Source organism: Sphaeramia orbicularis, chromosome 1 (assembly GCF_902148855.1).
Source record: "Sphaeramia orbicularis chromosome 1, fSphaOr1.1, whole genome shotgun sequence".
NCBI classification, from domain to species: domain Eukaryota; kingdom Metazoa; phylum Chordata; class Actinopteri; order Kurtiformes; family Apogonidae; genus Sphaeramia; species Sphaeramia orbicularis.
The window spans coordinates 52,703,590-52,730,787 of NC_043957.1; the positions used below are offsets into that span (position 1 = coordinate 52,703,590).

At 36.1% G+C, this 27,198-nt stretch overlaps 1 protein-coding gene across 1 annotated transcript in view; it reads left to right on the plus strand.

The window, feature by feature from the left end:
- Positions 1-27,198, plus strand: part of cpe (carboxypeptidase E) — a 31,597-nt gene that overhangs the window by 4,071 nt on the left and 328 nt on the right. Inside the window, exons 2-9 of the mRNA XM_030141388.1 lie at positions 18,435-18,631; positions 18,808-18,975; positions 20,365-20,482; positions 22,206-22,388; positions 22,876-23,015; positions 24,004-24,103; positions 25,217-25,335; positions 26,319-27,198. The exon at positions 26,319-27,198 is cut by the window's right edge and continues 328 nt beyond it. Of these exons, the coding sequence (XP_029997248.1) occupies positions 18,435-18,631; positions 18,808-18,975; positions 20,365-20,482; positions 22,206-22,388; positions 22,876-23,015; positions 24,004-24,103; positions 25,217-25,335; positions 26,319-26,417 (1,124 nt within the window). The 3' untranslated portion in view covers positions 26,418-27,198. The remainder of the gene's footprint in view (positions 1-18,434; positions 18,632-18,807; positions 18,976-20,364; positions 20,483-22,205; positions 22,389-22,875; positions 23,016-24,003; positions 24,104-25,216; positions 25,336-26,318) is intronic.

Here is a 27,198-nt window from a genome sequence, read left to right on the forward strand (position 1 = left end):
GATGTTTACTTCTCACAGCTGGGTCGTATTTGAGTGTATGGGAGTGAAAAAGTAGAGTCTCTGTTTCCAGGGAAGTGGACTTGTATCTGTAACTATTGACCAAGATGCTATGAAGTGAAACCCTATTGCACAGGTGTCAAACATGCGGCCAAAGGGTCCAGTCCGGCCCTTGGGATGAATTTGTGAAATGCAAAAATTACACTAAAATATTAACAATCCTTTTAGTTCAGGTTCCACATTCAGACCAATTCAATCTCTAATGGGTCAGATCAGTAAAATCCTACCCAATAACCTATAAATACTCATAACTCCAAATTTTTCCCTTTGTAAATGTAAATATTTTCATGTATTTACACTAAAAACAAAACATAATTTCGCCAAAAATGTGAACAACCTGAAATATTTTAAGAGAAGTAAGTGCAATTTTAACAATATTCTGTCTGTTACTAAATGTTTTGTGTATTTGTAGATCCACTGTGATCTGTAAGTTATAACGTACATGTGTAAATGATAAACTGAGGCATAATATTGTTAAAATTACACTTATTTATTCAGTTTGTTCATGTTATTCACAATGTTTGAAAGCATAGTTTGTAGATGTAAACATTTTCATAATGTAAATTAACTTTTTTCGCTCTAAAACATAGAAGAAAGTTTGGAGTTGACATTATTTATATATTATTTTGTTATTATTTTATGGGCTCGGTCCACTTCAGATCAAATTAACTGAATGTGGCCCCTGAACTAAAATGAGTTTGATACCCCTGCCCTATTGTGTAAGAGATTAGGCTTTGTGTAGAAGTGAAAAAATGTCATAACAAAGTAGTGTCTCATTCAAAGTAGTGCTCACGACGATGAGGGCTAGGTGTGGGTGATGAGGGAAAAAACCCAACTCATATCTACTCAGGGTGTCTCAAAAAAAAAATGTATACACACTTTAAATAATTGTAAAGTAGGTGTTTATTAAAATTCATTTAATTTTCAAAATGTAATAGAATTTACAAACATCATTTTTTTGTTTTGTCACCGCCTGTTCTCAGACTGATGGCCATTCTGGTTCGGACACTGCTAACAACGCCAAACAATGGAATCACACACATCACGAAACAATTCCCTTGGTATTTGCGTGCATTCATGTTCAGTGGATGCTCTCAATTCAGCAACTGTTGCAGGTCTCATAGCATAGACCACAGGCGTCAAACATGCGGCCTGGGGGCCAAATCCGGCCTGCCAAAGGGTCCAGTCCGGCCTTGGGATGAATTTGTGAAATGCAAAAATTACACTAAGATATTAACAATCCTTTTAGTTCAGGTTCCACATTCAGACCAATTCAATCTCCAGTGGGTCAGACCAGTAAAATACTATCATAATAACATATAAATAATGACAACTCCAAATTTTTCTCTTTGTAAATGTAAATATTTTCATGTATCTACACTAAAACAAAGCATAATTTCACAAAAAATATGAACCTGAAATGTCTTAAGAGAAATAAGTACAATTTTAACAATATTCTGCCTGTTACTGAATATTTTGTGTCTTTGTAGATCCACTGTGATCTGTAAGTTATAATGTACATGTGTAAATGATAAACTGAGACATAATATTGTTAAAATTACAATTATTTTTTTCAGTTTGTTCATGTTATTCACATCTTTTGAAAGGATAGTTTGTAAATGTACTTTTTTCACTTTAAAACAGATACAAATTTGGAGTTGACCTTATTTATATATTATTATGTTATTATTTTACTGGTTCAGCCCATTTCAGGTCAAATTTCGCTGAATGTGGCCCCTGAACTAAAATGAGTTTGACACCCCTGGCATAGACTTTGTCTTTTAGGTATCCCTATTAAAAAAATCTAATGGTGTGAGGTCTGGTGAACGCAGAGGGTGTTCAACGAAACCCCTCCATCCAATCCACCTGTTTGGCAAGTTCACCAGACCTCACACCACTAGACTTTTTATATGGGGATACCTAAGAGACTAAGTCTACACTATGAGACCTGCAACAGTCGCGGAATTACATGACACTGAAATACATTTTTTTGGGATACCATATATGCATGTGTGTGTGTGTGTGTATATATATATAATCTAATATGATCAAAACACCAAAAACACAGCATATTGTAAATCTAACACTACTAGCAAACAGCAATGGATGGTGCTGATTAAGATGGTGCAATAAATATGTTAAGGTGCTACATTTGTTTTCAGTGTTTCTACAGAATAAAATGCACAAGGCTGTTCTCTGGTGAGTGTCATTCCTCTGAAAACAGAACCATTTCCACATGGAAGCCTGAATGATGTATATATACATCATTCAGTATAAATTTGTTACCTGTCTTTTCTTTCCCTACATAACCACAATTCCTAATTCCCTACATAACCATTCCATTCTTTAAAACTCTTGCCAAAAGTCATAGTTGTATTTAAAAAATAAAAAATGCATCCATAGTTTATCAAACTAGACACCTTAAAGAACATCTCAGCAAATTTTCATTGTTAGGAGACACTTGCAACCGCACTTTTAAAACGTTTAGAAAAAAAGGAAAATTTAGATGTTAATTTTTGTTCCCTACATAACCATGCAGTTTTTCAAAATTTTATGGCAAAAGATGGCACTATAGCTTTTGTTTCTTTTTATGAGCTTCAAGGACTAGTTAATACCTTTAAAATGTTGTATTATTCATGTCTCTAGCTTAAATACCTTTTGAATTAGAGTATAAAATGTAGTCGGGCGCTCCCTACATAACCGCGTGACTTGACCCATATGTGATATTTAACTTGATTCAGTTCAGTTTTATTCATATCATCCAACGTCACAATTCAGAGATTTGCCGCCAAATACTTTATATTCTGTATGAAACACAACAACCTCTGTCTTTAAATCCTCATTTGAAGTGAGGAAAAAAAAACCTTTACCAGGAGAAAAACAGTCGAAACTTCAGGAAAAGCCACAGACAGATCCCTTTTCCAGGACGGAGAGAGTGCACACAATGTTATATGTACAGACATTCAGATTATCGGTGCGTACAGATTTATAAATGTTATGTACAACAAGAATGTACTGACTGCAGGTGTTACGATCAGCAGCATTTGATATTATGAATATACAGGGTGGGGAAGCAAAATTTACAATGAACATTTAGTTGTTTTTTCTCAGCAGGCACTACGTCAGTTGTTTTGAAACCAAACATATATTGATGTCATAATCGTACCTAACACTATTATCCATACCTTTTCAGAAACTTTTGCCCATATGAGTAATCAGGAAAGCAAACGTCAAACAGTGTGTGATTTGCTGAATGCACTCGTCACACCAAAGGAGATTTCAAAAATAGTTGGAGTGTCCATAAAGACTGTTTATAATGGAAAGAAGAGAATGACTATGAGCAAAACTATTACCAGAAAGTCTGGAAGATACTATTAAAGAAGAATGGGAGAAGTTGTCACCCGAATATTTGAGGAACACTTGCGCAAGTTTCAGGAAGCGTGTGAAGGCAGTTATTGAGAAAGAAGGAGGACACATAGAATAAAAACATTTTCTATTATATAAATTTTCTTGTGGCAAATAAATTCTCATGACTTTCAATAAACTAATTGGTCATACACTGTCTTTCAATCCCTGCCTCAAAATATTGTAAATTTTGCTTCCCCACCCTGTAGTCATTTGTGATACCATTTATTAAATGGTTTGGAATCTGTCAATGTTCGGACATTTAGAAACTAAAGGCAATCCAATCTTTACTGTGAAGGTTTAAAAAGTTAATCTGGATGGATCTATTTTACATAAAGCTGTGAAACTCTCGTCCCGTACAGACGACAAAAATGCACTGGTCTCAGGAGGATATTCTGTAGAAAACTATTCACCAAAAATGAAATGTTCTGAATAATAATAACAGTTGAAAACGTCAGACATTCGACATTTTTGGTAGTAAAAACATATTTATCCAGAATGTTGCCTGCATTGAACATCAAGGTGTTTTAGATGAAGCCAAAAACTGATATTGTAACATCCATCTTTGTGGACAGTTTGACAAAGTGTTCAACCTTTTCTGAATTTCTCTTTATGAGCGTGTCACATCAGTTCATGCTGACTCAAAGCCAGTTACATAAGATACATGCACCGCACCAGCTTTTCTTTAAAAATAAGGGGAAAAAAAACAGATGAGCATAATCCACTTCTGTTGTTCTGTGCAAATATAACACAGCATTAAAATGAAAAACAGGGGAGAGATCAAGAGACACTGGTATTCTGAATACAGGAAGCTTAAACTTTAACATCACACAGTCATTGTGGTTAGTAAATTACAGCATTGTCATAATAAGAGGACAAAACTAAAACAAAGGGGTGTAAAGCATCGCCTGTTTTATCATTTGACAGAAGAAGCATGTAATCTGCACATAACACACACACACTGATGTCCTGTTCAGATGTAGAACAGCCCTGCACACTGCTAAAAAGGGTCATATCAGATGACATATGGCATGTTTAATGCACAATGTCCCCAATAAAAGGCATAACCATGGAACAAAGAATACAAAGGAGGTATTTTTTACTCGTCTGTACAGATAGCAAAAACAGCTGAAAGGAAGGAGGAGCAGCTGGAAAGAGGAGGTATTTATGCTAGGAATGATGATTGAGAAAACGGGCAAAGGGTGACGGGAATAAGGGAGAGGCAGAAACAGAAAAAGGATGAGGGAAAGGCTAAAGCATCAGCCAGAGGTCATTTATTAAACATCAGACACCCACATGCCTCCTCCTCCTCCATTCCCTGCCTTCACTGTGCTTGACTTCTTATTTTTTCTACATTTTTCTGCTTTTTATCAGAAAAGCCTTCAGTCTGTTTCCTGCTGTGTCATGGAAACATTGAATTTTTGTCTCCTGTAGTTTGTTCCCTTTTTTAAATAGCAGTTATCAAAATGTGTGAAACATAATACCTCCCTAAAGATTTTGTACTTCTACATATTCTGTTAGAGCCATTTTTTGTGCTTCAGTTAAAAATTCTTATTTATATTTATAATTGATTTCTTATTAATAATTTTTGCATATTATATGAATGTTGAGTAATAACAGCATTGGTCTTGACTTCATCATGTGATGCAGTCCTGTTGGCTGCTAAGATTATAAAAAAGTAAAGAAAGAGAAGTGGAACCGGAAGCCTGGAGCCCAGCCCATCACAGTCTTTTGACCATTATGTAGCTAAATGTAGGAATTCATCTTTTGTTTGTATCAATTTAAGTTTTAAGTAAAGACCAGAAACAGAAAAGTTTGGATTCCAGACCCTTTGTTTACTGATACGTGTCGCATACAGAACTCTGAAGTCCATGGCTAGTCAGTTAACAGTGTGCTCACATACGTGTTATACACATACATGATGTATGTTGGTTGAAATCTTTTTATAAGACTCTGGTGCCCATAAAGTTGTAACAGTGTTGTTTTCATATACATTCTTCTTTTATTTTAATCCTATTTATGGTGCAATGGTTACATATTGTATCCCAGTTACACTTTTTTTTTTTTTTTTTTTACATATTTATACTTTTTTGATGCAGATTTAAGTTATATTAAACATTTAAACATTCAGTTTCAGAAACATTAAACATGGGCCATTCTTCCCAACTCCTCATCCTCCCGCCCCTGGTCCTACATGACCAGTGGCGATTTCTCACAGACTGCAAGGGAGGCCCGGCTTCCCCTAAAATTACGAAAATTAAATGGTTAAATATGTACTGTTGTGTTGACATTTTATTGACTACAAATGTGTTAGAACACGTTCATCTTAAAGATGAGTTTGTTCAAATCAGCTTTATCACAAATCAACGGATGCGATGTTGTTCACTTCTCCTCCATTCCCGTGTCTGTGTTTTCTCATACATCTCTGCTCAGTGCATTTGTCCGTAGACGCCGGGCGTCTCTGGGCTTCAATGGGACTGAGTGGAACAGTTTGTTTCATTGCCTCAAAACTGGACGGTAATTGGATAAATGCCACGATGTTGTCCCGCCCCCGGACGCCGGCCGTCTCTGGGGGTGAATGGAGCTGTGGGCGGAGCTCAGCCGGGCTGGACGCCAGAATCCCACGTGCTGATTGGAGGATCAGTTGAAAGGCTGAATCCTGTTTGATTGACAGCTGTTTTCAGATCTGCTCCTTCACTGACACAGTTCAGTTTAATACCACCGCGCATTCTGCTGTGAAAGAGAGAGAGAAACCACTACGAAATTACTTGTTCATTTCTTGCGCTGTAAATAAAATGCACTCATTGTACTTTTTTTGTTTCAATTTAACATAATTTCACTGTTTTCTTGTTTCAGTCACATAATTTAATCATTTCTTGTTCGAGTTTAATATCGTTTTGTAGATAGTTAAATCAATCAAACTGTCGGCTAGGTCGCAGTGAAAGGAGCATCTCTTGTTTAAAAAGGCTGAAGTCTTACACCCACAACACAATGGGCCAAGGCAATCTAAGCAGAGAGGACACTGGTCCAGTCCCTGGAAAAGACGCCTACTTGGTACGATAAGGTCACTGAGCATTTTCTTAAAAAGGAACGGAGGACCGAATGTATGTTTAAATAACTTGACTTTTTTTTTTTTTTTTTGATGTAAGCCGACAATGAGCTTCCCCTGTCTGAAAGACGAGCAGCCGCCACTGTACATGACATACTTTCTCTGTCCATGGCGCAATAGTGATAACAACAACTGTATTATTATCACATCATGAGTCTTGATATTACCGCCATAATTGACAATGACATGAATAGTAATAAAAAAAGCAAAATACTCATAAAACAAAAAAGGTAAAAATATAAGTGAAAGAAAATAAAATAATAACAAAATAACAGTAGACAAATTCACTTATCCACAAGTACATCCTACACACATAAATGTGAACATGTGGTGTTATTAATATTATTAGAGAATACACAAGTGTATATAGTTCAACAAGCAAATAACGTGTGAATGTAAAAGCTTTTTTGTAGTTTAGTGTTTTAAGTTTTTTAAGTATTTAACCATGGGGCCTCATTCTACTTCAAATTTTGATGGCTGACCCCTCAAATTCTATTTCATTTTCTGTACGTTTTCAAAAAGCATAAGGTCACTAAGCCATGAGGATAGTTTTGGGGTGGTTAATTTCCATCCAAAGAGTATTTGTCTTCTAGCTAGTAATGTTGAGAAGGCAATAATGTCCATTTAATCTTTTTTTGCATCATTTATGGTTAAGAGAGATTCCAAAAATAGCTAATCCAGCAGATTGTATTAATGCAGTTTCCAAAGCTTGAGACAGGTGATGAAATATATCTGTCCAGTAGTGTCACAGTTACACTTTATCTTTCAATAATAAATTACATTATCACCATTATTTCATGAGAAACAGTAAAGATATTTTTATTTTAACTTGGGCAACAGTATATATACTTATCATTATAATTTAAAAACTAAAACCTTTTCTATTGTGGATGAAACCTTATTTTAATGTGTTTTGCATTGAAAGGCATCATCATAACTGACAGCAGAATATAATAACTATGCGTATAAAAGGATGTATGTCTTTTAACCCTATAAAACCTGAACCATTAAATCCCTGACAGAAGATTCCAGTTGTTTGAAAACTGGAGTCTTTATTGGTTATTCTGAACAACCCCCCCCAAAATTTTTTTTTTCAAATATCAATTTCAATGTATGATTTTCAAAATTTGTATCATATTTGAGACCAGGTCTCAATGCTCATATATTATTTTTGAACAAGCAAACACATAATATAATGCAAACCTGTCTAACAAATTGGTAATTCCTTTTCAATATTGCCAAAGTTCTGCCTCCTTCCTCATTAACCCTTTCATGCATAGTGGTCACTACAGTGGACAGTTACTCTACAGCTTTACTCTTGTATATTCATGGGTTTTGTTATTTTAGTTCCATATCAACCAACACAGTGGACACTTATACATCATCTCATAAACTGCAATTCATACCATTATTGTAACTTTGCTGTTCTTGATTGGTTCTTGAGTGGAAATCAGTTGTTAATATTTATTTTTCTGCATATTATCTCCATGAAGTGAGTAATAACTAGTATTAGAATATGTTAAAATGTGAGAAAACATCAAATTAGCTGCATTAAACATGGTTTCATTTCACTGTTTTCATATCACTTTATGATATTGGGTTTTAAATACATGTTTTTTTTGCTTCAAGAAGACAATTCATGGTGTAGCTGAGTGGACATTTTTGTAACTCCATGAAAAACAGGTTGATTAAAAAAAAAAAAAAAAAATCAATCACATTGTTTTTTTTTTCATGCCTAAAGAGGAATAAAAACACTCAGTAAAAAAAAAAATCTTGATTAAGGTTCTCATAATTCATGCATGAAAGGGTTAATGACAGTCTTGTAGTGTCACTGGAAAGGCCTCTGTTGAATAAATTCCTCCCCCTGGTGGATTATCAGTGTATTGCATGTATTTAATTGTATACATCAGGTTTTTCAAGACAAAAACTATCGCACTGATCATGTAGAGGCCTTCAAAACTCACACATCAAATTTGATATGTTCAGCGTTTTTGGGTTCATTTCAATTTAGTATGGAAAATATGTTGGAGCTGTGTGTCAGTATATGATTTTTCATCTTTATTTGGCCTGTTTCAGTGGTCAAGCTCTGCTGTGTGTGTATCTGTGTTTTCTGACTGAGCTGGCAGTCATCCAGACTTAACAAACTAGTTGTGTAGGAGTGTGAGTAGCAGCCAGACACAGAGTGACAGTGGATTTGCTCACAGGTCTCAGTTGATTTGTCTCCCTAAGCACCTGCCCTGTCAGGGTTGCCACGACGACTGAGAGCACTACAATGCAGTGCTTCCCTAATGACGCAGCAGCAGAAGTCATTATTATGCGGTTGCCTAGGAGACCATATTGATCACCTGTCAGATGGTTTTGATGAATCTTGATGAAGGGGCAAATAATGCACTGGGTTTTGTCAGCCTGAGATGGATTATGTCGAAGAGAGAAGATGGTTAGAGGGAGATAAACGAGGAAACACATCACTTCATTCTGTCTACATTCATGTACACAGACGTGAAAAATCTTTAAAAATTTTACTTTATGGACATTTATCAACATTTATCGAACATTTACCTCATCTAGGGTTAAAAATCAAATTATAGATTATCCATTAATTATGAAAGAAACAGTTAAGTATCACTTAAGACAGATTTTCCAAGCTGTATTTCCTGGGTTACCAATTGTCAAACTAAAATGCATGATAATATGATATGTGAATTGATTTTCTGAAATGTAATGAAGAAGTTTATTAAAGCTGACCTCATCTTGACTCTTCTGGGTCTTGAGCTGAAAAGGGTTGGAAACCACTGACACGCTGTCGATTAATTATTGAGTAATTGCATTTTAGCATACGTATTAGTAACATATTGGCTCTTTTTCACCATGAAACACTATTAATGCCTTATTCTCCATATTTAAGGCTATAACTTTATTTCAGTAAGAGAAAAAAACATGGGAAAACTGTTAAAGTATCAGTTAAAATCATCATCATTGTAAAATTCTCTCTCCATGATCTGTCCAGCTTCAGCGTGACCAGACTTATAGTGATTTTCACCTCTTTTAATAGTTTTTTCCGTCTCACTCTCAAAGATGAACCCTTTCATGCATACTGGTCACTACAGTGGACAGTTATTCAAAGCTCTTCTCTTGTATATTTATGGATTTTATTGTTTTAGTTCCATATCAGCCGACACAGTGGACACTTATGCATCATCCCATCCGCTGTAATTCATACCATTAGTGTAACTTTGCTGTTCTAGATAAACCTGATCTGCATTAACATGTTTGAGTGTTGAAGGGGTGGGATTAAATAAATTACACTTCCTCCCACTCCTTTTCGAATGTGCAAATGAAGTCATGTATAGTTTAGTTTAGTTAAGTTTTGTTTTTTTGTTTTCTTCCATGACCTCTTACTACCTGTTTTATTTCTAAAGACTAAGTAAGATTACTTTGTCTTGTTGCATATTCAAAATAAACTAAAAAAAAAAAAAAAAATCAGTTGCTTGTTATTGTTACTAAACTGCAATTAACTTTTTTTAACAAAAAAGGGTTTTTTTTGCATATTATCTCCGTGAAGTGAGTAATGACTAGTATTAGAGTATGTTAAAATGTGAGAAAACAGCAGATTAGCAGCATTAAAAAGGTTTTTATTTCATTGTTTTCACACAATATATCAGTAAATCCATGTTTCTTTGCTTCAAAAATTAAACGCATGGTGTCAAGCTGACATTTTTGGAACTCTGTGAAAGGAGGTTGATAAGAAAATTTTCAGACGCATTGTTTTTTTCATGCCTAAAGAGGAATAAAAACACTCCGGAAATAAATGTTGATTAAGGTTCTCATAATTCCTGCATGAAAGGGTTAAGGTAAAACATTCCAAGGCAGCGGCTGTTTTGGTGTTGGTGACAACGTGCTATCATGACTCACGTAAATATACACGCTCCTTTTAATTGGCGTGTTATCTGTACAGATTAAGCTTTCCGTGTGTATGTTCACGCTACGTCAAATACCACGCACTGAGGGTTAGGGTTATGTGAACCAGAGGTCATGGCGTACATTGACATGCGATCAGTGTTGAATAACACGAAAGTTTGAAGATGTATATGTATAGCACACCAAATGTCATAAGAGCTGGGGTGACATACAATGCGATTTCATGAGATCAGTCTCATTGGTGACATGTATAACATGTGATAAAACTAGGTGTTTCCTTGCTATCATTGCCATGAAATGCAGCTTTCGAGGTTTGTAAAACTGTGTTTTAAATTGACAAACATCATATCTGTAAATGGTGACAAAATTCAAACAAGATCAAAGAAAGGTTTGTCTTTTATTATTATATTTTTTTCTTAGTTTGTTCCTATGGGACACACCAGAGGGGACAGAACTTCAAGCCCCCTTTATATGACAACCCAAAAGGAGGTCAGACGTGATGAGCATTAATTTTTAAAAATTCAATGTGATTGTGAGCTTATAAAAAGGTTATGTTGTAGCCTATTGGGTGCCGTTGACACTAGCCACTTGCTTCTCTATACTAATGGTAGGTAGTCTGGCACACAGTTGCTGCTGTAGAGGAGCAGAAATCAGCCATGGCTCAGAAGGTAGAATCCCGCTCTGTCCCAGTCATGTGTCCCATCATTGTGTCCTTGTGACACTTCACCCACCTTGCCTCCAGTGTCACTCACACTGATGTGTGAATATTTGGTGGTGGTTGGAGGGGCCATTTGGCGTGAATTGGCAGCTACGCTTCTGTCAATCTGCCCCAAGGCAGCTGTGGGTCCATACTGTATGTAGTTTACCACCAATGTGTGAATGAATGAATAATAGATCAATAATGTAATATGTAATAATATGTAATAACACTTTGGGTGTCTTGAAAAGTGCTATAGAAATCTAATCCATTATTAGAATCTGTTATGGGGGTGTTGTGACTGACCTGTCACAGCTGGGTGAGGTGGAGACCTCGTTTTTTGAGCTACTCATTTTTATTGAACATTCTAATATGGTCACATCAACGTCTCATGAAAGTTACATGGTGACTTGATTACAGAGTGACGCTGGCCCCAACTGCAAGCGGTTAAAACTGTACAATCTTGTTGTCACCTCCCAGTGACCTCGTTACCTGCCCCTAAATAGATTTCCATCTCCCCTCCCTTAACTCAAACTGGAAATACACAATTAACTAGACACAAAATAAACAAACCTAAAGAATGGCTCCTACAGGGGGATGTAAACAGAGGTAGTCATTAGCATAGAAAGGGATATAGCCGATGTCCCAGTGCAAAATGCAGCAGACTCCATCATAAACTTAATGTTAACACACAAGAATGTGTTAATTTAATATAATGTATTGAATCTTAAATGTAATGTAAGGAGATGTAAGGAAGAAAAAGGCTACACAACACAAACTAGACAGATGAACATGACTCTGATCAAAGATATTCCTTCATTTGATGTTTTGATAATATACGTTGAGAGTGGTGTCAAATAAACCTCTGGCACATGCTCAGTTGGGTTGCAGTTTGGTGACAGTGGAGGCCAAAACATATCAATCACTCCATTTTCTCAACCCATTAAGTGAGCCCGTGCTTATGCATTTATGGAGGCTTTGTCATTCTGGAACAGATCATTCATAACAGGTTTTTGTCTCCATTTCTCACTGGTTGCATAAACTGTAGTCGTACAGTGGTATCTAAACTGAAAAATACATGACCTATCCTGCATGTGTGTCCTTAACATATGTGTTTCTTTTTCCTCAACACTTAACAATATACACACAGTTTAAGTGAACAGAGGTACATGTTGAGAAAGTGGGACATCGGTCAACTTGGGACTGGAAATGACATTTTGATTTCATTCCACCCACACATCATCCTGCTCTTGTTAAAATGTGTGTCTGTGTGTGTACAGCGATGAAACAGGGCTGTTACAAAAGCACTAATGAGAAAAAAGATCTGGCGCATTACTGAAAATTTATGCAGTGATACGGGAGTGTGTGAGTGACAAATATATTATCCTCACTTTTGCCTATCCTGTCTAAAAACATAAAACAAACAAAAAAAAAAAAAAAACACCCATCTTACATTCATCATTGTATACATATGTTGGTGTATAGCTATGATCAGTTCAGTGTGTGCAGAAAGTACTCCGTAACACGTCATTACAGACATTTCTGATATAAAAAACAGGGGTTTCTTCAGGGAAAAAATGTCTCCTGATACTATGCATCTGTGCAATAGCTTGAATAGTAACTCATTCTGGCAGCGAACAACTTCAAAGTGCATGTATGTACGTGTGAGTGCATGTGTTTGAAAGCTCTGTCAGCCTGTAAAAACCAACGTAAGGACAGAAAGAGTTAATTGTAGCCTTGAAATCATTAGTAACAACTCAGAGAGAAACCAGATTCAAGTGTTTAAAAATATCTCCAGTTCCAGATGTGTGCTTAAGTGTGCACAAGACTCACTCATGAAGCCTCTGGGAATACATCGGAAATGCATCAAAAAGTCACTGAGACCAACATGAAATGGAATGAAAAATACAAATGGGATCTTACTTAATCTCACTGTGCAGTACATTCACTTGAGAAAATCATTAGAGGAGAATGTAAACATGAGAATTATGGTGGAAAAACTATAAAACCCCCACAAATAGTTCTGTTCTGTGTACCCTGCCCCTCACAGGTTTGTGCTTATTAAAGAGTGTTTTTTTTTTCTTCTTCTTTTTGTTGAAGGTTTCACAGTCTATACTGCTGCTCTGTTAAGTTGTGCTTGTTTCTGTCTTGTGTTTGTGCTCATTATTGCACATGCGGAGACCAAACAGTTCATTACACTATGACACAGATGGTAAAAAAAATGGCAACTTTAATTAGCATGGTAATAAAATGCAGCACTAAAAATAGATATAACTATCACCTCTACAGTGCTAGATGTAGTCGTTACTCATTATTAGTTTATAGTTACGGTTAAAATATAATAAGTAATGTAATTTTAATCATTTAATCAAAACAATGGCTCAAACTAGAAAGTAAAAGTGAAAAGTTCAAATGAAAAAAAACCCCAAAAAACTGGATACTGTCTTTGGGAGGATTCCCCTTACACTCATTTGTATTATATATATATATATATATATATATATTTTTTTTTTTTTTGTATGATATGACCTCATCCCCTGTTGTTTTTGTTGTTATGGTTGTTTTTGTCTAAGACAGCACTGTTTGTTTGTTTGTTTATGTGCTTATCTATACTGGTTTGTGTCTTTGTATATTTGGCTGTTCATAATGACATGTTATATGTGCGAAGGAACAGAAACTATTTTATTTTTTGTTACATATGACATAACCTTCCATACATGCAAGGCCACCTTAATGCACGGGCTAACCGGGACTGAAGCCCAGGGGCCTACTGACTTAAGGGACCTATCGTTTTATGGACTCGATAAGCATATAAACTAACATCGATTTGTAATTTGTCAGTTTTCCTGTCAATCTTTTTATATGTACTGTACGCACATCTGAAGCTACTTCTTGATCCTAAGTGGTAAGCCCAGCCCTGCCGCCATGTGTCAAGAGGTCACGTTCAATTACAAAATGTCAGGGAAGAAGAAACATGAGAGCGGTGCCCACAACAGAAAAGTGGCATGAGAAAAGCATGATCGAGAGTCAGAATTATTAAAGTGCACGCGGTTGAGTTTACGCCTATGTGCAGGCGCATGGGTTCTCAGAATTTATAGTTTGATCTGTTGCTGCTGTTAAATAAATGTTTTTCTCGACAGTTGATGGTTGTTGATAATATTTTTTTATCATTTTTATCATGAAGTCAAACTTCCATCCATCTTGGTTACAATCTACTCGCTGTTGTAGATTACCAAGATATTATATTTTATAATGAGCTTGTAATTTTGAAGGATGGGACAGGGGGGCCTACAACACCTCCCTCAGCCCCGGGGCCTACCATTAGGTTAAGGTGGCCCTGCATATGTCTCTCCAGCCTTCTGCTTTGTATTTGTATTTGTTCTCTTTCTATATTTTTTTGTGTGTTATATGAAAAACTCAAAAAAGATATTGAGAAAAAAAAGTGAAAAGTTCCAAAATCAAACTTTAAACCAGGTTAAATGAACTGGACACTGGTTTCTTTTAGTAGGTCCTTTAATATACCTTGAATTAAGAGTTGAATGCTTTGATCAGAAACTCCGACTGCGTTTGTGGAAAAACTGTAACCATGGACTATATTTAAGAAGACATAACCATCGTGACATCACCTATTGGTTTTTGGATGCCTGTCGAGTCCTTGAGTTTTATTTGTGGAGTCAATAATGATCATATTGGGACAAAAGGATGGAGCTGATGACAGGGAAGTGGTGATATCTGAGCTGATGCTAACTGATTTGAACACAATGCAAACAAAATAATTTGACAGCATAATTTTTAACCACAATTATCATGGAAAACATGTTTTATATAGGAAACAGAAGCTTCAGAATTATAACCCAGTAGCCCTAGTAGCTGTAAAATGTTCTTAATGTTATAGTAATTTACAAAAGGACCAGAATGACTGCTGGGAAAAAGTTAATGTCTTAGTATTTCTAGGGAGATGATAATTGGTTGCCAATTTTTCTAGAGGCAGCATCTAGTGGCTGTTAGTGGTATTACACTTTAAGATACTTAGGCGTTAACTAACAGGTTGTTGCCCAGTGACCAAAACATTAAAAAAAAACAACTATCAGGTCAAGTCCATACTCAATGGAGACAGAACTAATAATAAGGCTGGTACTACTTATGATTTTGACACTATACTTATTTACAGAAAGTCTGAGGTCATGTAAGGATATAGAATGCTTAGATCAGTGGTTCCCAACCTTTTTTGACTCGTGACCCCATTTTAACATCACAAATTTCTGGCGCCCCAGTCATTCAAATGGAGAGATTTTTTTTTTTGCTAAAATTAATTAGTTTTGATCATGTAATAGTTTGCTATACTATGTTGCAAATAAATGTTAATTTTAGGCAATATTTAGTTTATATAATGTATATTATTGTAGACGGAGGCAGAAAAGCCAGGTGCAGATTACTGCACAAAGTGAGAATTTGATTTTCCTTGGTCAGGATATGTACAGTCAGTCCAGCTTGGATTTACAAGGCTGACAATTAATACTGAACAAACAATAACTCAAACTATGAATTATGAGAGAGCTGCAGCATCTGAAACCGACCACAATGAACATTTGAAAGATAAACAGAACCACAGTGCTTCAGTTTCAGCTTCACCGTTTGTCATGTCTGTTATGGATTGGGATTGTCTCTCTCAGCTCACCATATATTTTTTATTAATAAGTTTTTATTTTTATCAATTTCTACAAATTTCAGGCGACCCCATTTGAATTCCAGGCAACCCCACGTGGGGTCCTGACCCCAAGGTTGAAAAACACTGGCTGAGAGCAATGCATATTGAATTATTTGGTATGAAAGAAGTGAATTTCCAAACGAAAGAACCAATAATGCTGCCAACCAATGCAGCTCCTCGTAAGACACTACACCCTTGATAGGATACAATTACAATAAAGACAGTTTGTAGTAATGGTGAGTAATACAATATTTTTACGTCTTCTCATGAAATAATTGTGACAAGGTGATTTATTCTTAATAGTTAAAGTGTAACTGGACTCAGTCTGTTATCATTGCACTGACCAAAAGTGTTTACTGATGTGAATAAATACGAATAAATAGAGGAATGCTGAAAAAATGGTAAAGAGGAACGCTTCATGGACAGTAATGAAAAATTGTAAAAGAGGTGCTCTTTGGTGAAGGGACTGTCAGTGTACAAAAATACATAAACCAAGGCACTCTCTTTTAATTTTAAAATGCCTTTATTAATTATGGCAAAAGAGGAATGTGTCTGATGTGACAAAATGATTCCAACTTTATGGGCAACAGTGTGTTTATCATCATTACACCAATAGTAATACGTCCAAAACATTCCAGTCCCAACAACAACGTGGACAAACATGGAGATACAAGACTTTTTACTAACTTTCTTTCTGATAGTGGTGTGAGTCACTGATTCAAGTGACAAACATTTAGTTGTTTTTATGTTCCAAAGCTCTGTGGTGTCCCTCATGTCGTAACATCCTGCCCTGGATTCGAACTCTGTGATCCACTGAAGTCTGACCCCAGACCTGTCACTACAGGCGGCTTTTCTTCACTGGACTTTAAGGAGGAACAATCTGTGACAGTGCAGCTCGATAATCCACTGGGTCTCAGTCATTATTGGTCAAACCGAGCTGTGGGCTGTGATGTTTAATTCTGTTTAACCTTTGAGCTGATGAGTCAGTGTGTTTGGCATTGACGGAGTGTGTAGTTTGTGTGTCCCAGCCAGATTATGAGTGTGTGTGTGTGTGTTCAGGGTTACCTCCATTATCATGAGAAATACTGTATCCCTGACAGAGATAAGAGAGGAAATTAGTTTCCATGACTACACATTGAAATTTCTTCCGTCAACAAATACAGTGATGTCAATGGGACTTTTTAATCCTCGCGATTGCGTCAATCAGTGGAAACTGTCAGATAAATATGATCATAATAGAAAAGGGATTACATGCGAGGACAGATATTTCATGTCAAAGTGCAGTAACATTCACACACATGCATTAACGGCTTTGGTTTAATAGAGTTCTACTGGAAGGTATAAAGAATCTAAGGGCAGAGGACCTGTTTATGAGCTGTATAATGTATGTTAATCATATTCACCTCAGACATTGTGGGAAACATCACAGATGACGGAACATCCCCACCAATGTGGACTTGGAAAACAGAGCCAGATTGTGTTTCTGTCGACCTGCAGTCCTACACAATATATTAAGAATCTTACTGTGAAAAATACCAAGCAGTAAAGCAGAAGGTTACAGAGGGTTAACACAACTGAAAATATGTGCTCTTGAGTCTGGCCTGTACATGTACTCTCCCAAACAAAACCTTAAGACCAGAGAATAAATAACAATAATTGTCATTTGAAATGCGGCAAACAGTAAGTCAAATAGGCTATTCATCAGCTCATCAAAATTTTAAGACCATAGGATAAAAAAAAAACACCCAAAAACAGAGCTAAAGGTGTCAAAAAATGACTCTGTAGTGAGTAGCCCCTCCATTCTTATTGATCACTTCAAAACTTTGTTTGGACATCTTTAAGTGTTTCCAGGAGGCTCCCCCTTTCCATCCATCCCCAAATGTTCTCAATGGGATTCAGAGCAGGGGAACACGCAGGATGGTCCAAAAGGGGTAGTTCAGATTTTGTTCAGGATTGTATCTGTAGGTGTTCATAACATTTGTGGAGTTTTTGATTTGTGAAATGTGATTGACTAACATTTTTTATCTTAATTTTTACAGAGTCATCTCATACAGTGTTATATAAACATGTCCATACTTTTGTTTTCTTCTCTCTTTTTTCATCACTGTGTATTGTGTCCTTTTTATTTTATGCATACTTATGGTATTTGACTAACCTGTTTCTATCTTATGATTTTATCATGCTTTTAGATGTAAAGCACTTTGGGCTTCTTTATGTTGTTGTAAAGTGCTATATAAATAAACTTTGATTTGATTTTGATTTGATTTTTTTTAAGCCCTCCTATCCTATGCGTATGAATGTCCCTCTAGATCCCTGTTATCAGAGGATTCATTTGTACAGCCAAGAAGTTTAGTAGTTTTACGCTTCCCTCCGTCCAGTTTTGAAGATAATTCTAGGGCACTTTTTTGCCAAATAAATTTTCAGATTATTCTGTTTAACTTTTGCAGTGGTTACATTACCAGTAGTTGCCCATAATTTATAATTAAATCACTATGTTTGATCAGTAATGCAGTAATGGTCCTTGTTTTGTGTTTCTGTAGGAGAGCCTGAGTTTAAGTACATCGCCAACATGCACGGCAATGAGGCGGTGGGCAGAGAGCTGCTCATCTACCTGGCCCAGTACCTGTGCAACCAGTACCAGCAAGGCAACGAGACCATCATCGACCTCATCCATAACACCCGCATCCATCTCATGCCCTCCATGAACCCAGACGGCTTTGAGAAGGCGGCTTCACAGGTACACATGAGAACAGAAACACACTGTGTCAGACCACGCAGTCCAACCACAGACTAACAACAGCAGCCACAATGCTAGGCTTTCAATTACACACCTGCAGCAGGCGAGAATGAGTCAAACTCAGCACAGTCTCCGGACTCTGTCTATCCTCTCATCATCCTCTGTTTCCTGCTCAGCCTGGAGAGATCAAGGACTGGTTCGTGGGCCGCAGTAACGCACAGGGGGTGGATCTGAACCGTAACTTCCCTGATCTGGACCGGATCATCTACATCAACGAACGGGAGGGAGGAGCCAACAATCACCTGTTACAGAACATGAAGAAGGCTGTGGATGAGAACACTAAGGTACAAAAATGTTAATATTTCCTCTGTTGAAGAATTCGCTTTAAAAGACCAAAACAACAATCTATGAGATTATCACAGTCCTCTCTATAGAGGACCAGTAAGGTCATGCAAATAATTATAGAAGACTAATTATATTATAAGGTGAAAGTAAAACATACAGTAAATTACTTTACAGTAGAACTTTCTAACCCATTAATAGAATAAATCTAAATCTTATTTCAATATTTAAATTTTAACCTGCAAAATTAACAAATGAAATATGAACAATGAATAAGTAGGTAGATTTGACAACGGACTTATAAAGAAGAGGAGAGTGACTTAACAAGTGGGTAGTCACTCTTTTTTTAAAACTGTGTGTGTGTGTGTGTGTGTGTGTGTGTATGTGTATATATATATATATATATATATATATATATATATATATGTGTTTATACTTTTTCTAATGCCAGCTTTACTATTCACCTTTTGCATGAGCCATATGGCTGTTGACCTGGTAACCTGTGCTGACCTGTGGGGTATTATAGAGGCTCTGTAACTGGCTGTCATGTGTCATGTCACATACAGACTGTGTCACTAATTACAAACACACAGGGAAGTAGCAGGCTATACTTTCTAAAAAATGACCAAAATCAAACATAAAATGCTTTATTTTTGTTTAAAACATCCTTTTAAATATTGGCTTTTCTCGACTGCAAAAGCACAATAACTATCCAGTTTATTCTAAGTACAAGTCCACAATGTTGAATGACTATCAGAAGAGGTCCAAGGTAGTCTGACGTGTATTTAGGTCTGATGTGTTTTTGACTCCAAAGAGACATCAGGTCATGAAACTCCAACACCAGACAAAAATGTTAAGCAAAGTAAGGCAGCCTGTCACCTAATACTACAATGTCAGTCATTTAAGTGCATTGATTTACAGTTGATAGCAATAGGACGCTTCAGGACAGAGGACTGTGTGTATCAGGACTGTCTGCATAGGATAGGATCACTTCATTGTTTGTCTTCCATTACATTCCTGCTGAGTCTTAAAAGGTTATGTGACTTGTCACTTACAATGACTTGGATCCTTTCAGTTTCAGGATGCTTTGCAATTAGTGCCAAGAATAGGCAGCAGAAAATCCCTTTTTATCTAGTTCAATAAGGGCCTTTTGTTAAAATAAGATAAGAGCAAATTCTTGGACCACAGACCATAGACACCTGTACCTTCTAAACAGATGTGTTTTTTAAGATACAATGGAACCAGACTTACTTTCCTTCTTACTTATGACTAGAGGAGGCTGGCTAATGATTAGTAAGGCCTTTAATATTTGGAATAAAATAATAATAAGAAAAGTCCATGCATGTATCACTTCATTTTTATATGTAATTGATCAAATTCTGTTCTGGCAGCTGGCTCCTGAGACCAAGGCTGTCGTCCACTGGATCATGGATATCCCCTTTGTCCTCTCAGCTAACCTGCATGGAGGAGACGTGGTGGCCAATTATCCATATGATGAAACCCGCACTGGTATGAACCTGCACCTACAACACACACAGCAGCCTCACACATGGCTCTGAATTCTGACTGTGAAACTCTTCAACTGGTGCTATGAAACAATCCAGATAAAGGTGTTGTTTTTTCATTCTTGTAATGAGCATAATATCTATTTCTGAGTCTCTTCATTGAAATACAGCAAAATGATAGATCTCACAAAACACTAAATAAAGTGGGTTTTTTTTTTTTTCATTGTTTTTAATGTTGATCTGTATTTCAGTTGGATCTTGTTACAGAGACATACATTATAATACACATATCATGATATTCTTGCTAAAATAACAAACCTACTTGTTGCCTAAAACATCTGTACATTACTGTATGTATAAACAAATAAGATCCATGTAAATGCAAAATACAAATACTAAGACTTCATATACCCAAATGTTAAGAATGTAATAAAATTATGATATCAGTCAAAGTGAATAAATCTTGCTTGTGAGATGTTGGCTTGAAATCAACAAAAAGCCTTTTAAAGATGCAAAATGAACCAAGGAAGTTATCAGTGGTGTACTTAAAGAATAATGTAGGCACTTATTTGTGGCTCCTGGTTAAAACGGTAATGAAAAATGTAAGGATATAAAATAGAAGATTTAAAGCACATTTAAGATAAAGATGCAATCTATAGCCAAGAGCCAAAGTCAAGGAAAGAGGAAAGAAGTGGCCCTGCACCACCTTACACATATTTAGACCAATAACCCATCAAATCATCAGTCTTACCCTTTTTACCCAAATCTTACTCTTTTTACTTCTTATGCCATATGCTGTAATTATAATGAGGTCAGTCTGGTCTATCAACTGTTCCTTTACTCAACGAATACCTTACTTCCATCTTTGATGCGTTCAGCTACTTCTACCTCCGGGACTTCATTCATTGCTGTGGAGGTGGAGGAGGGAGCAGGTGGTGCTGCACTAGGTCTAGGTACATCTGAAGGTCTTATGATGGACCACAGAGGTCTGATAAAGTTCAAGCTTGTCTTCAGCTTGGTGTTTCATTAGATTTTCTTCAGAATGACATGAATTTATTTTAACTCGTAAAGACCCAAACATTCACCTTTGACCAGAAGCATCTACTGATCAATCAATCCTATCGATACATGTAAATAATTGGTGTAAAATGCAGTTTGTCATCTCGTCATGGTCATCAGATATGACCCATTTGGACGTTCAGAGGCTCCGTAGGGAATGTGGAAACACTGTCATCTTTTACAACATTAATTGGATAAATGACAGTGGATGGAAACACTTGTTTTATGCTCAGTTAATGATATATTTTGCTAAAAAAGTCACCTTTTTCTTCAGTTTCCTCTGTTTGGTTACAATAACCCTCAACTTTAACCTGAGTTTTTAAGAACATCTACATGGTCAGTGAATTAAATGTAGAAAAATACATGATTTTATTGAAACAGTGTAAAATACAGAGGATAATATTATAATAAATAGTGATAAAGAAAGGTTAAATAGTTACATTTACTAAATTCATTTAGGAACTGCAACAAAAGTAGCACTGGGTCTTCATGGGTTAAGGGAAGGCAAAGGATGTTTCAGACTACAAATCTTATGACCTAAAACACACAATAAGTGTTTGCACTAGCACAAATTAAAAGTGTTGCAGATGCAGGTGTTCAATAAAAATGTGGCTTTGTAAACAATAAACATATGTTTGTTCTTTTTCCCTCTCCTTCCTCCTCTTAAGGCTCCACCCACGAGTACAGCGCCAGTCCAGATGATGTGATGTTTAAGTCTCTGGCGAGGGCTTACTCCATTTACAACCCAGTTATGTCGGACCCTCACCGACCCCCCTGCCGTAAGAACGACGACGACTCCAGCTTCAAAGATGGCATCACAAACGGAGGCGCCTGGTACAGTGTGCCAGGAGGTAAGACACAAGAAACTGTGGTTGTCGTGATCATCAGGTGAAAATATGTTTAGGTATTTCACAGTTTCACTATCTCAATATATGCTGCAAAAATTTTTTGTGCAATTTAAACATGGTCTGAGGTACATAAAATAGTATGGTTATGGAGGAACTTGACAAAACGTTTTACCTGATAATAGTGTCAGAATAGTGTTAATAATAGTCTTTGTCAGTGATTGTTTTACTTGTTTTTCTGTACTTCTTATTAACCCAAACACAGGTCACATTTGACCCATGAACAGTTAAATCTTTTTATAACTTTCACTTTTCAGCTAAATTGATCCTTTTTCTGACCAGAAACCAAAACCAAACCTAGTATCTGTGTAGCTTTACTAAAATGTCTGCGTATGTTCTCTACTGTTACATAGTTTTCACTTCCTGCCATGTTTGTTTGTTAACACTAATCTTTCTGTCTTTCTCAATTGTACACTTTTCTGACCCCTTGTAGGAATGCAGGATTTCAACTACCTCAGCAGTAACTGTTTTGAGATCACTCTGGAGCTCAGCTGTGACAAGTTCCCCAATGAGGACACGCTGAAAACCTACTGGGAACAGAACCGCAACTCACTTGTTAACTACATTGAACAGGTGGGTAGTGCATATAGTGTCACTGATGTACATGTTGGTGCTTTGAATCAGGTACTAATAACATAAAAATAACATAACATAACATAGCATAGCATAACATAACATAGAGCAGAGCATAACATAACATAGCATAGCATAACATAACATAGCAGAGCGTAACGTAATGTAGTGTAACGTAGCGTAACATAACATAACATAACACAGCATAACATAACAACATAACATAACATAGCATAGCAGAGCATAACATAACATAGCAGAGCATAACATAACATAGCATAGCATAACATAACATAGCAGAGCATAACATAACATAGCATAACATAACATAGCAGAACATAACATAACATAATATAACATAGCATAACATAACATAGCAGAGCATAACGTAACGTAACGTAGCGTAGCGTAACATATAACACAGCATAACATAACATAACATAGCATAACATAACATAACTGGGAACTATTATGCAGTCTGAATGGTTATATGAATATAATGAGTCTGAATGTACAGTGGCTAAAAGGTGGTTTCATAAAAACTAATAAATCTTGACGGCTTCAAAATGCAAATTTATACGTATTTTTGCTTAACTTGCTGCCTCTGTTTTCAAGTTTAATTTGGGTTTAGTAGTTTTGAGTGAAGCTGTCTGTCTAAAATGATCAGAATTCATATCCTCCTGAGATCCACCAAAGCATTTTTGTCCTCTATAGGGGACAAGAGTTTCACAGCTTTATTAATAAATAAATACATAAATAAACAAATACTGTCCACTGCAAAGGACATTCCATAAAAAATAGCATCTGAAAAACTGTTGCATCACAATGTTTCTAATAAAGGCAATTATTTAGTTTAAAAAAAAAAAAAAAAGCCAAAACTTGTACTCTCCTTGTTGTCAGGAGGATGTTACAGGTGACTCTTAGCAGAAGTCCTTCTCTCTGTTCTTAAATTGTGCAATATTCACAAACATTCTGTTCTTGTTTGTAGGTTCACCGTGGCGTCAAGGGCTTTGTACGTGACCTGCAGGGCAACCCTATTTCCAATGCCACCATCTCTGTGGAGGGTATCGACCATGATATTACCACAGGTATTTAGTGCTAAGTTACTTTATCCTATCCACCATAAATGTCTCACTACACCTCTCTCAGTGTACACAAGGTATATTAAAAAAATGTTAAGGGAGTAGTACCATCTAGTGGTGAAACTAGATAATGCAACATTTTGTCAGTAGATGAGGTACTTCAGTAAAGCATTCAGATCTTTTACTAAAGTAGAAGCATTAATAGCAAATAATCCAGTTCTGCTTTCAAAATCTTACTTAAGAAAAATGATATTAAGTGAACTAAAAGTGCTATAAGTAAAAGCAGTCATTGTGCAGTATAACGTTTCTTGTCTTCTATACTTTATTTTAAATGATGTTTTTAGATTTTTAGATATATTTTACTGGTGCATTAATGTGTATGTTGCATTTTATTGCTATAGATGTTTAAATCTGAGCTCTTTTGAACTACTTTATATACTGTCCATGGTTTAATATATGATAATACATCACATACTATAAGATCATCATATGTTTGTAGGGTCACTGTCCTCTTAAAAGTCTTTTTTTTTATCCACTCAGAAAAATGTCAGTTTTCAGATATGTGAGGAAATAAAAAAGAGTTTTGAACGAATTTGTTCAGTGTAACATGGAGGAGAATTCTCAACCAGCACAGGAACATTTTATTTGTCAGTTTTTAACTTATTTAGACACGTGGTTTTTCACTGGTCAGACAGGAAATAAAAAAAATTGGAATGAGAAAAAATAAGTAGCAACTAACATGGGTGTGCATCAATACACCTGATTGTTTCTTTTTTACCCAGATTTTTGTATATATGATATATGGTAGTGATACATGGTAGTGTGTGCTTTATACTATACAATATCACACTATATCACTCTCACAAATATCACAATATGTCCCAATATACTGTCCTGTATCCCCTGTTTCATGACACATAGCCCACTAAAGCTGTCAAACAAATGTAGTGATTTGAGTATTTCCACAAAATTAAACTGTAAATATTCATGTAAAGTACCTCAGTTTGTTCTGTCCACCACTGATTACTTGCATCTTTAGACCATTTCCATCCTGTTTCTATCTTGATACTGTGTGTTGCTTCCCCTCATGCATTAAAAGAAACTGTTAATGTTCTGTAGCCAAAGATGGAGACTACTGGCGCCTTCTGGCTCCAGGAAACTACAAAGTGGCAGCTTCTGCTCCAGGATACCTGACTGTGATCAAGAAGGTGGCTGTTCCCTACAGCCCTGCAACCAGGGTAAGGCTCATCACACACAACAGACGCCTCTCAGAGTGTCTCATATTGACTAGGTTATCTGTTTGACCTGCTGAGCCCTGCACTGCACTCGCCACCAGAACATTTGTTTTCTTACTTAGCTTTGAAATACTCCAAAAAAGAAAGAACTCTTTTATCTACAGTCATCTTTAGCAAAATAGAAAGAGGGGATTTGAAATGTAGTAAATGCCAAAAAAAAAACCAACAAAAAAACACAAATTGGTCATCATTTAATTGTTTTTGGTGCATTTTTATTGTAGTATAAGCATTACTCTTTTACAAATACTCTTCTATAAATTGATTTTATTTTATCTAACCGTTAATTAACCATATAAGTTAGTTGAGAACTGATTCTAATTTTCAATAACGACCTGGCCAAGAGGCAGCACACAAACAGAATGAACCGATGACAAATTTGCCCTTATTTAATTGTATAAATCCTTACTCATTTCTTATCAATATTTTTCATCACACAAAAGTAGAAAAAATAAGAAAAAATAGTCTTCATTGTATCACGGGCCATTGTTTTTTGTTGTTTTTTTTTTCTTTTAATTGAAGTGTATTAGTAAGTAAGTAAAGCTTTATTTATACAGCACTTTTTAAAACAACATGTTACAAAGTGCTTCACATTAAGGAGAGATAGATCAAATCAAATCAAATTTTAAGCCAATTTACAGAAACCCAACAGAGTTAGTAAAGAGTCACCCTTGCACATAAGTCAGACATTAGTTGTGGCCTTATTAAAACTACTATCCCTGATGGTGAAGATCTAGCAAAATAGAAATGCACAAATGCCCCATAGGCAGTATCTCAATTCAGCATCAATCTCAGTGAGACTCCACCCAAATTTCACAAATCAAATTTTCAGGGGAACTCATATTTTATTAAGATGTCACGCTATGCTGAAAGTGTGCGGTTATTTTTTATTAGAACTGGAATGTAAACTTTCTGTCTTCCTGTCTCAGGTGGACTTTGAGCTGGAGTCTCTGATGGAGAGGAAGGAGGAGGAGAGGGAGGAGCTGATGGACTGGTGGAAGATGATGTCAGAGACACTGAACTTCTAACTGGCAACCGATCGGACCGTCCGCACATCGATGTAATATATTCAACATTCTGTGTGCTCGTCCACTCTTAAAGGATATATTGTCTCTTTTTTTTTGTTTTGTTCTCTTTCGATTATTATTTCAATTGAATATATTGTTTATTAATGTTAAAAGTTTGCCTCATACTCCTGTAAATTGTTTGAAAACCCTGCAGACACACAAACTAACAAACTGACTGACAGACGCAGGCTGGAGGAAGTTGCTGGTCGTTCGATTTGATGGCAGTGAGATCGATGTTTATTTCTGTGGTATTGTGTTCTTTATTGTACATGTGATTGATAACCATGGCACCCATCTATATAACAAAAGACAGACTGAGTAACTGTTTGTAAAAGAGATGTTTACATCATGACCACATCACATGGCTCTGTCCATAAGAAATCTCCATTTTCCTGTTTTAAATGTCTCTGTTTCTTCAGGCTTTAACACAAATAACCGACACAAATTCAATAAAAAACAATTGCACACTTACAAACACACACACACATGCACACACATATAATGACGGATCCTCCCTCTCATTATTTCCTGTATTATAATTAAAAAAAATACAAACCTACGATCAGGGACATTAAAAACACTGTAAAACCACTGTAAACATAATATTGTAAGCAATCTATACAGGCAAGCTCATTCCCAGTATGTTATTGATGTTGAGATTTTTTTTTTTAACTGCAGCACAGCTTTGATTTTAGCACAAAACGATATATTATACTGTATTTATGAACTAGATATAGCAAGA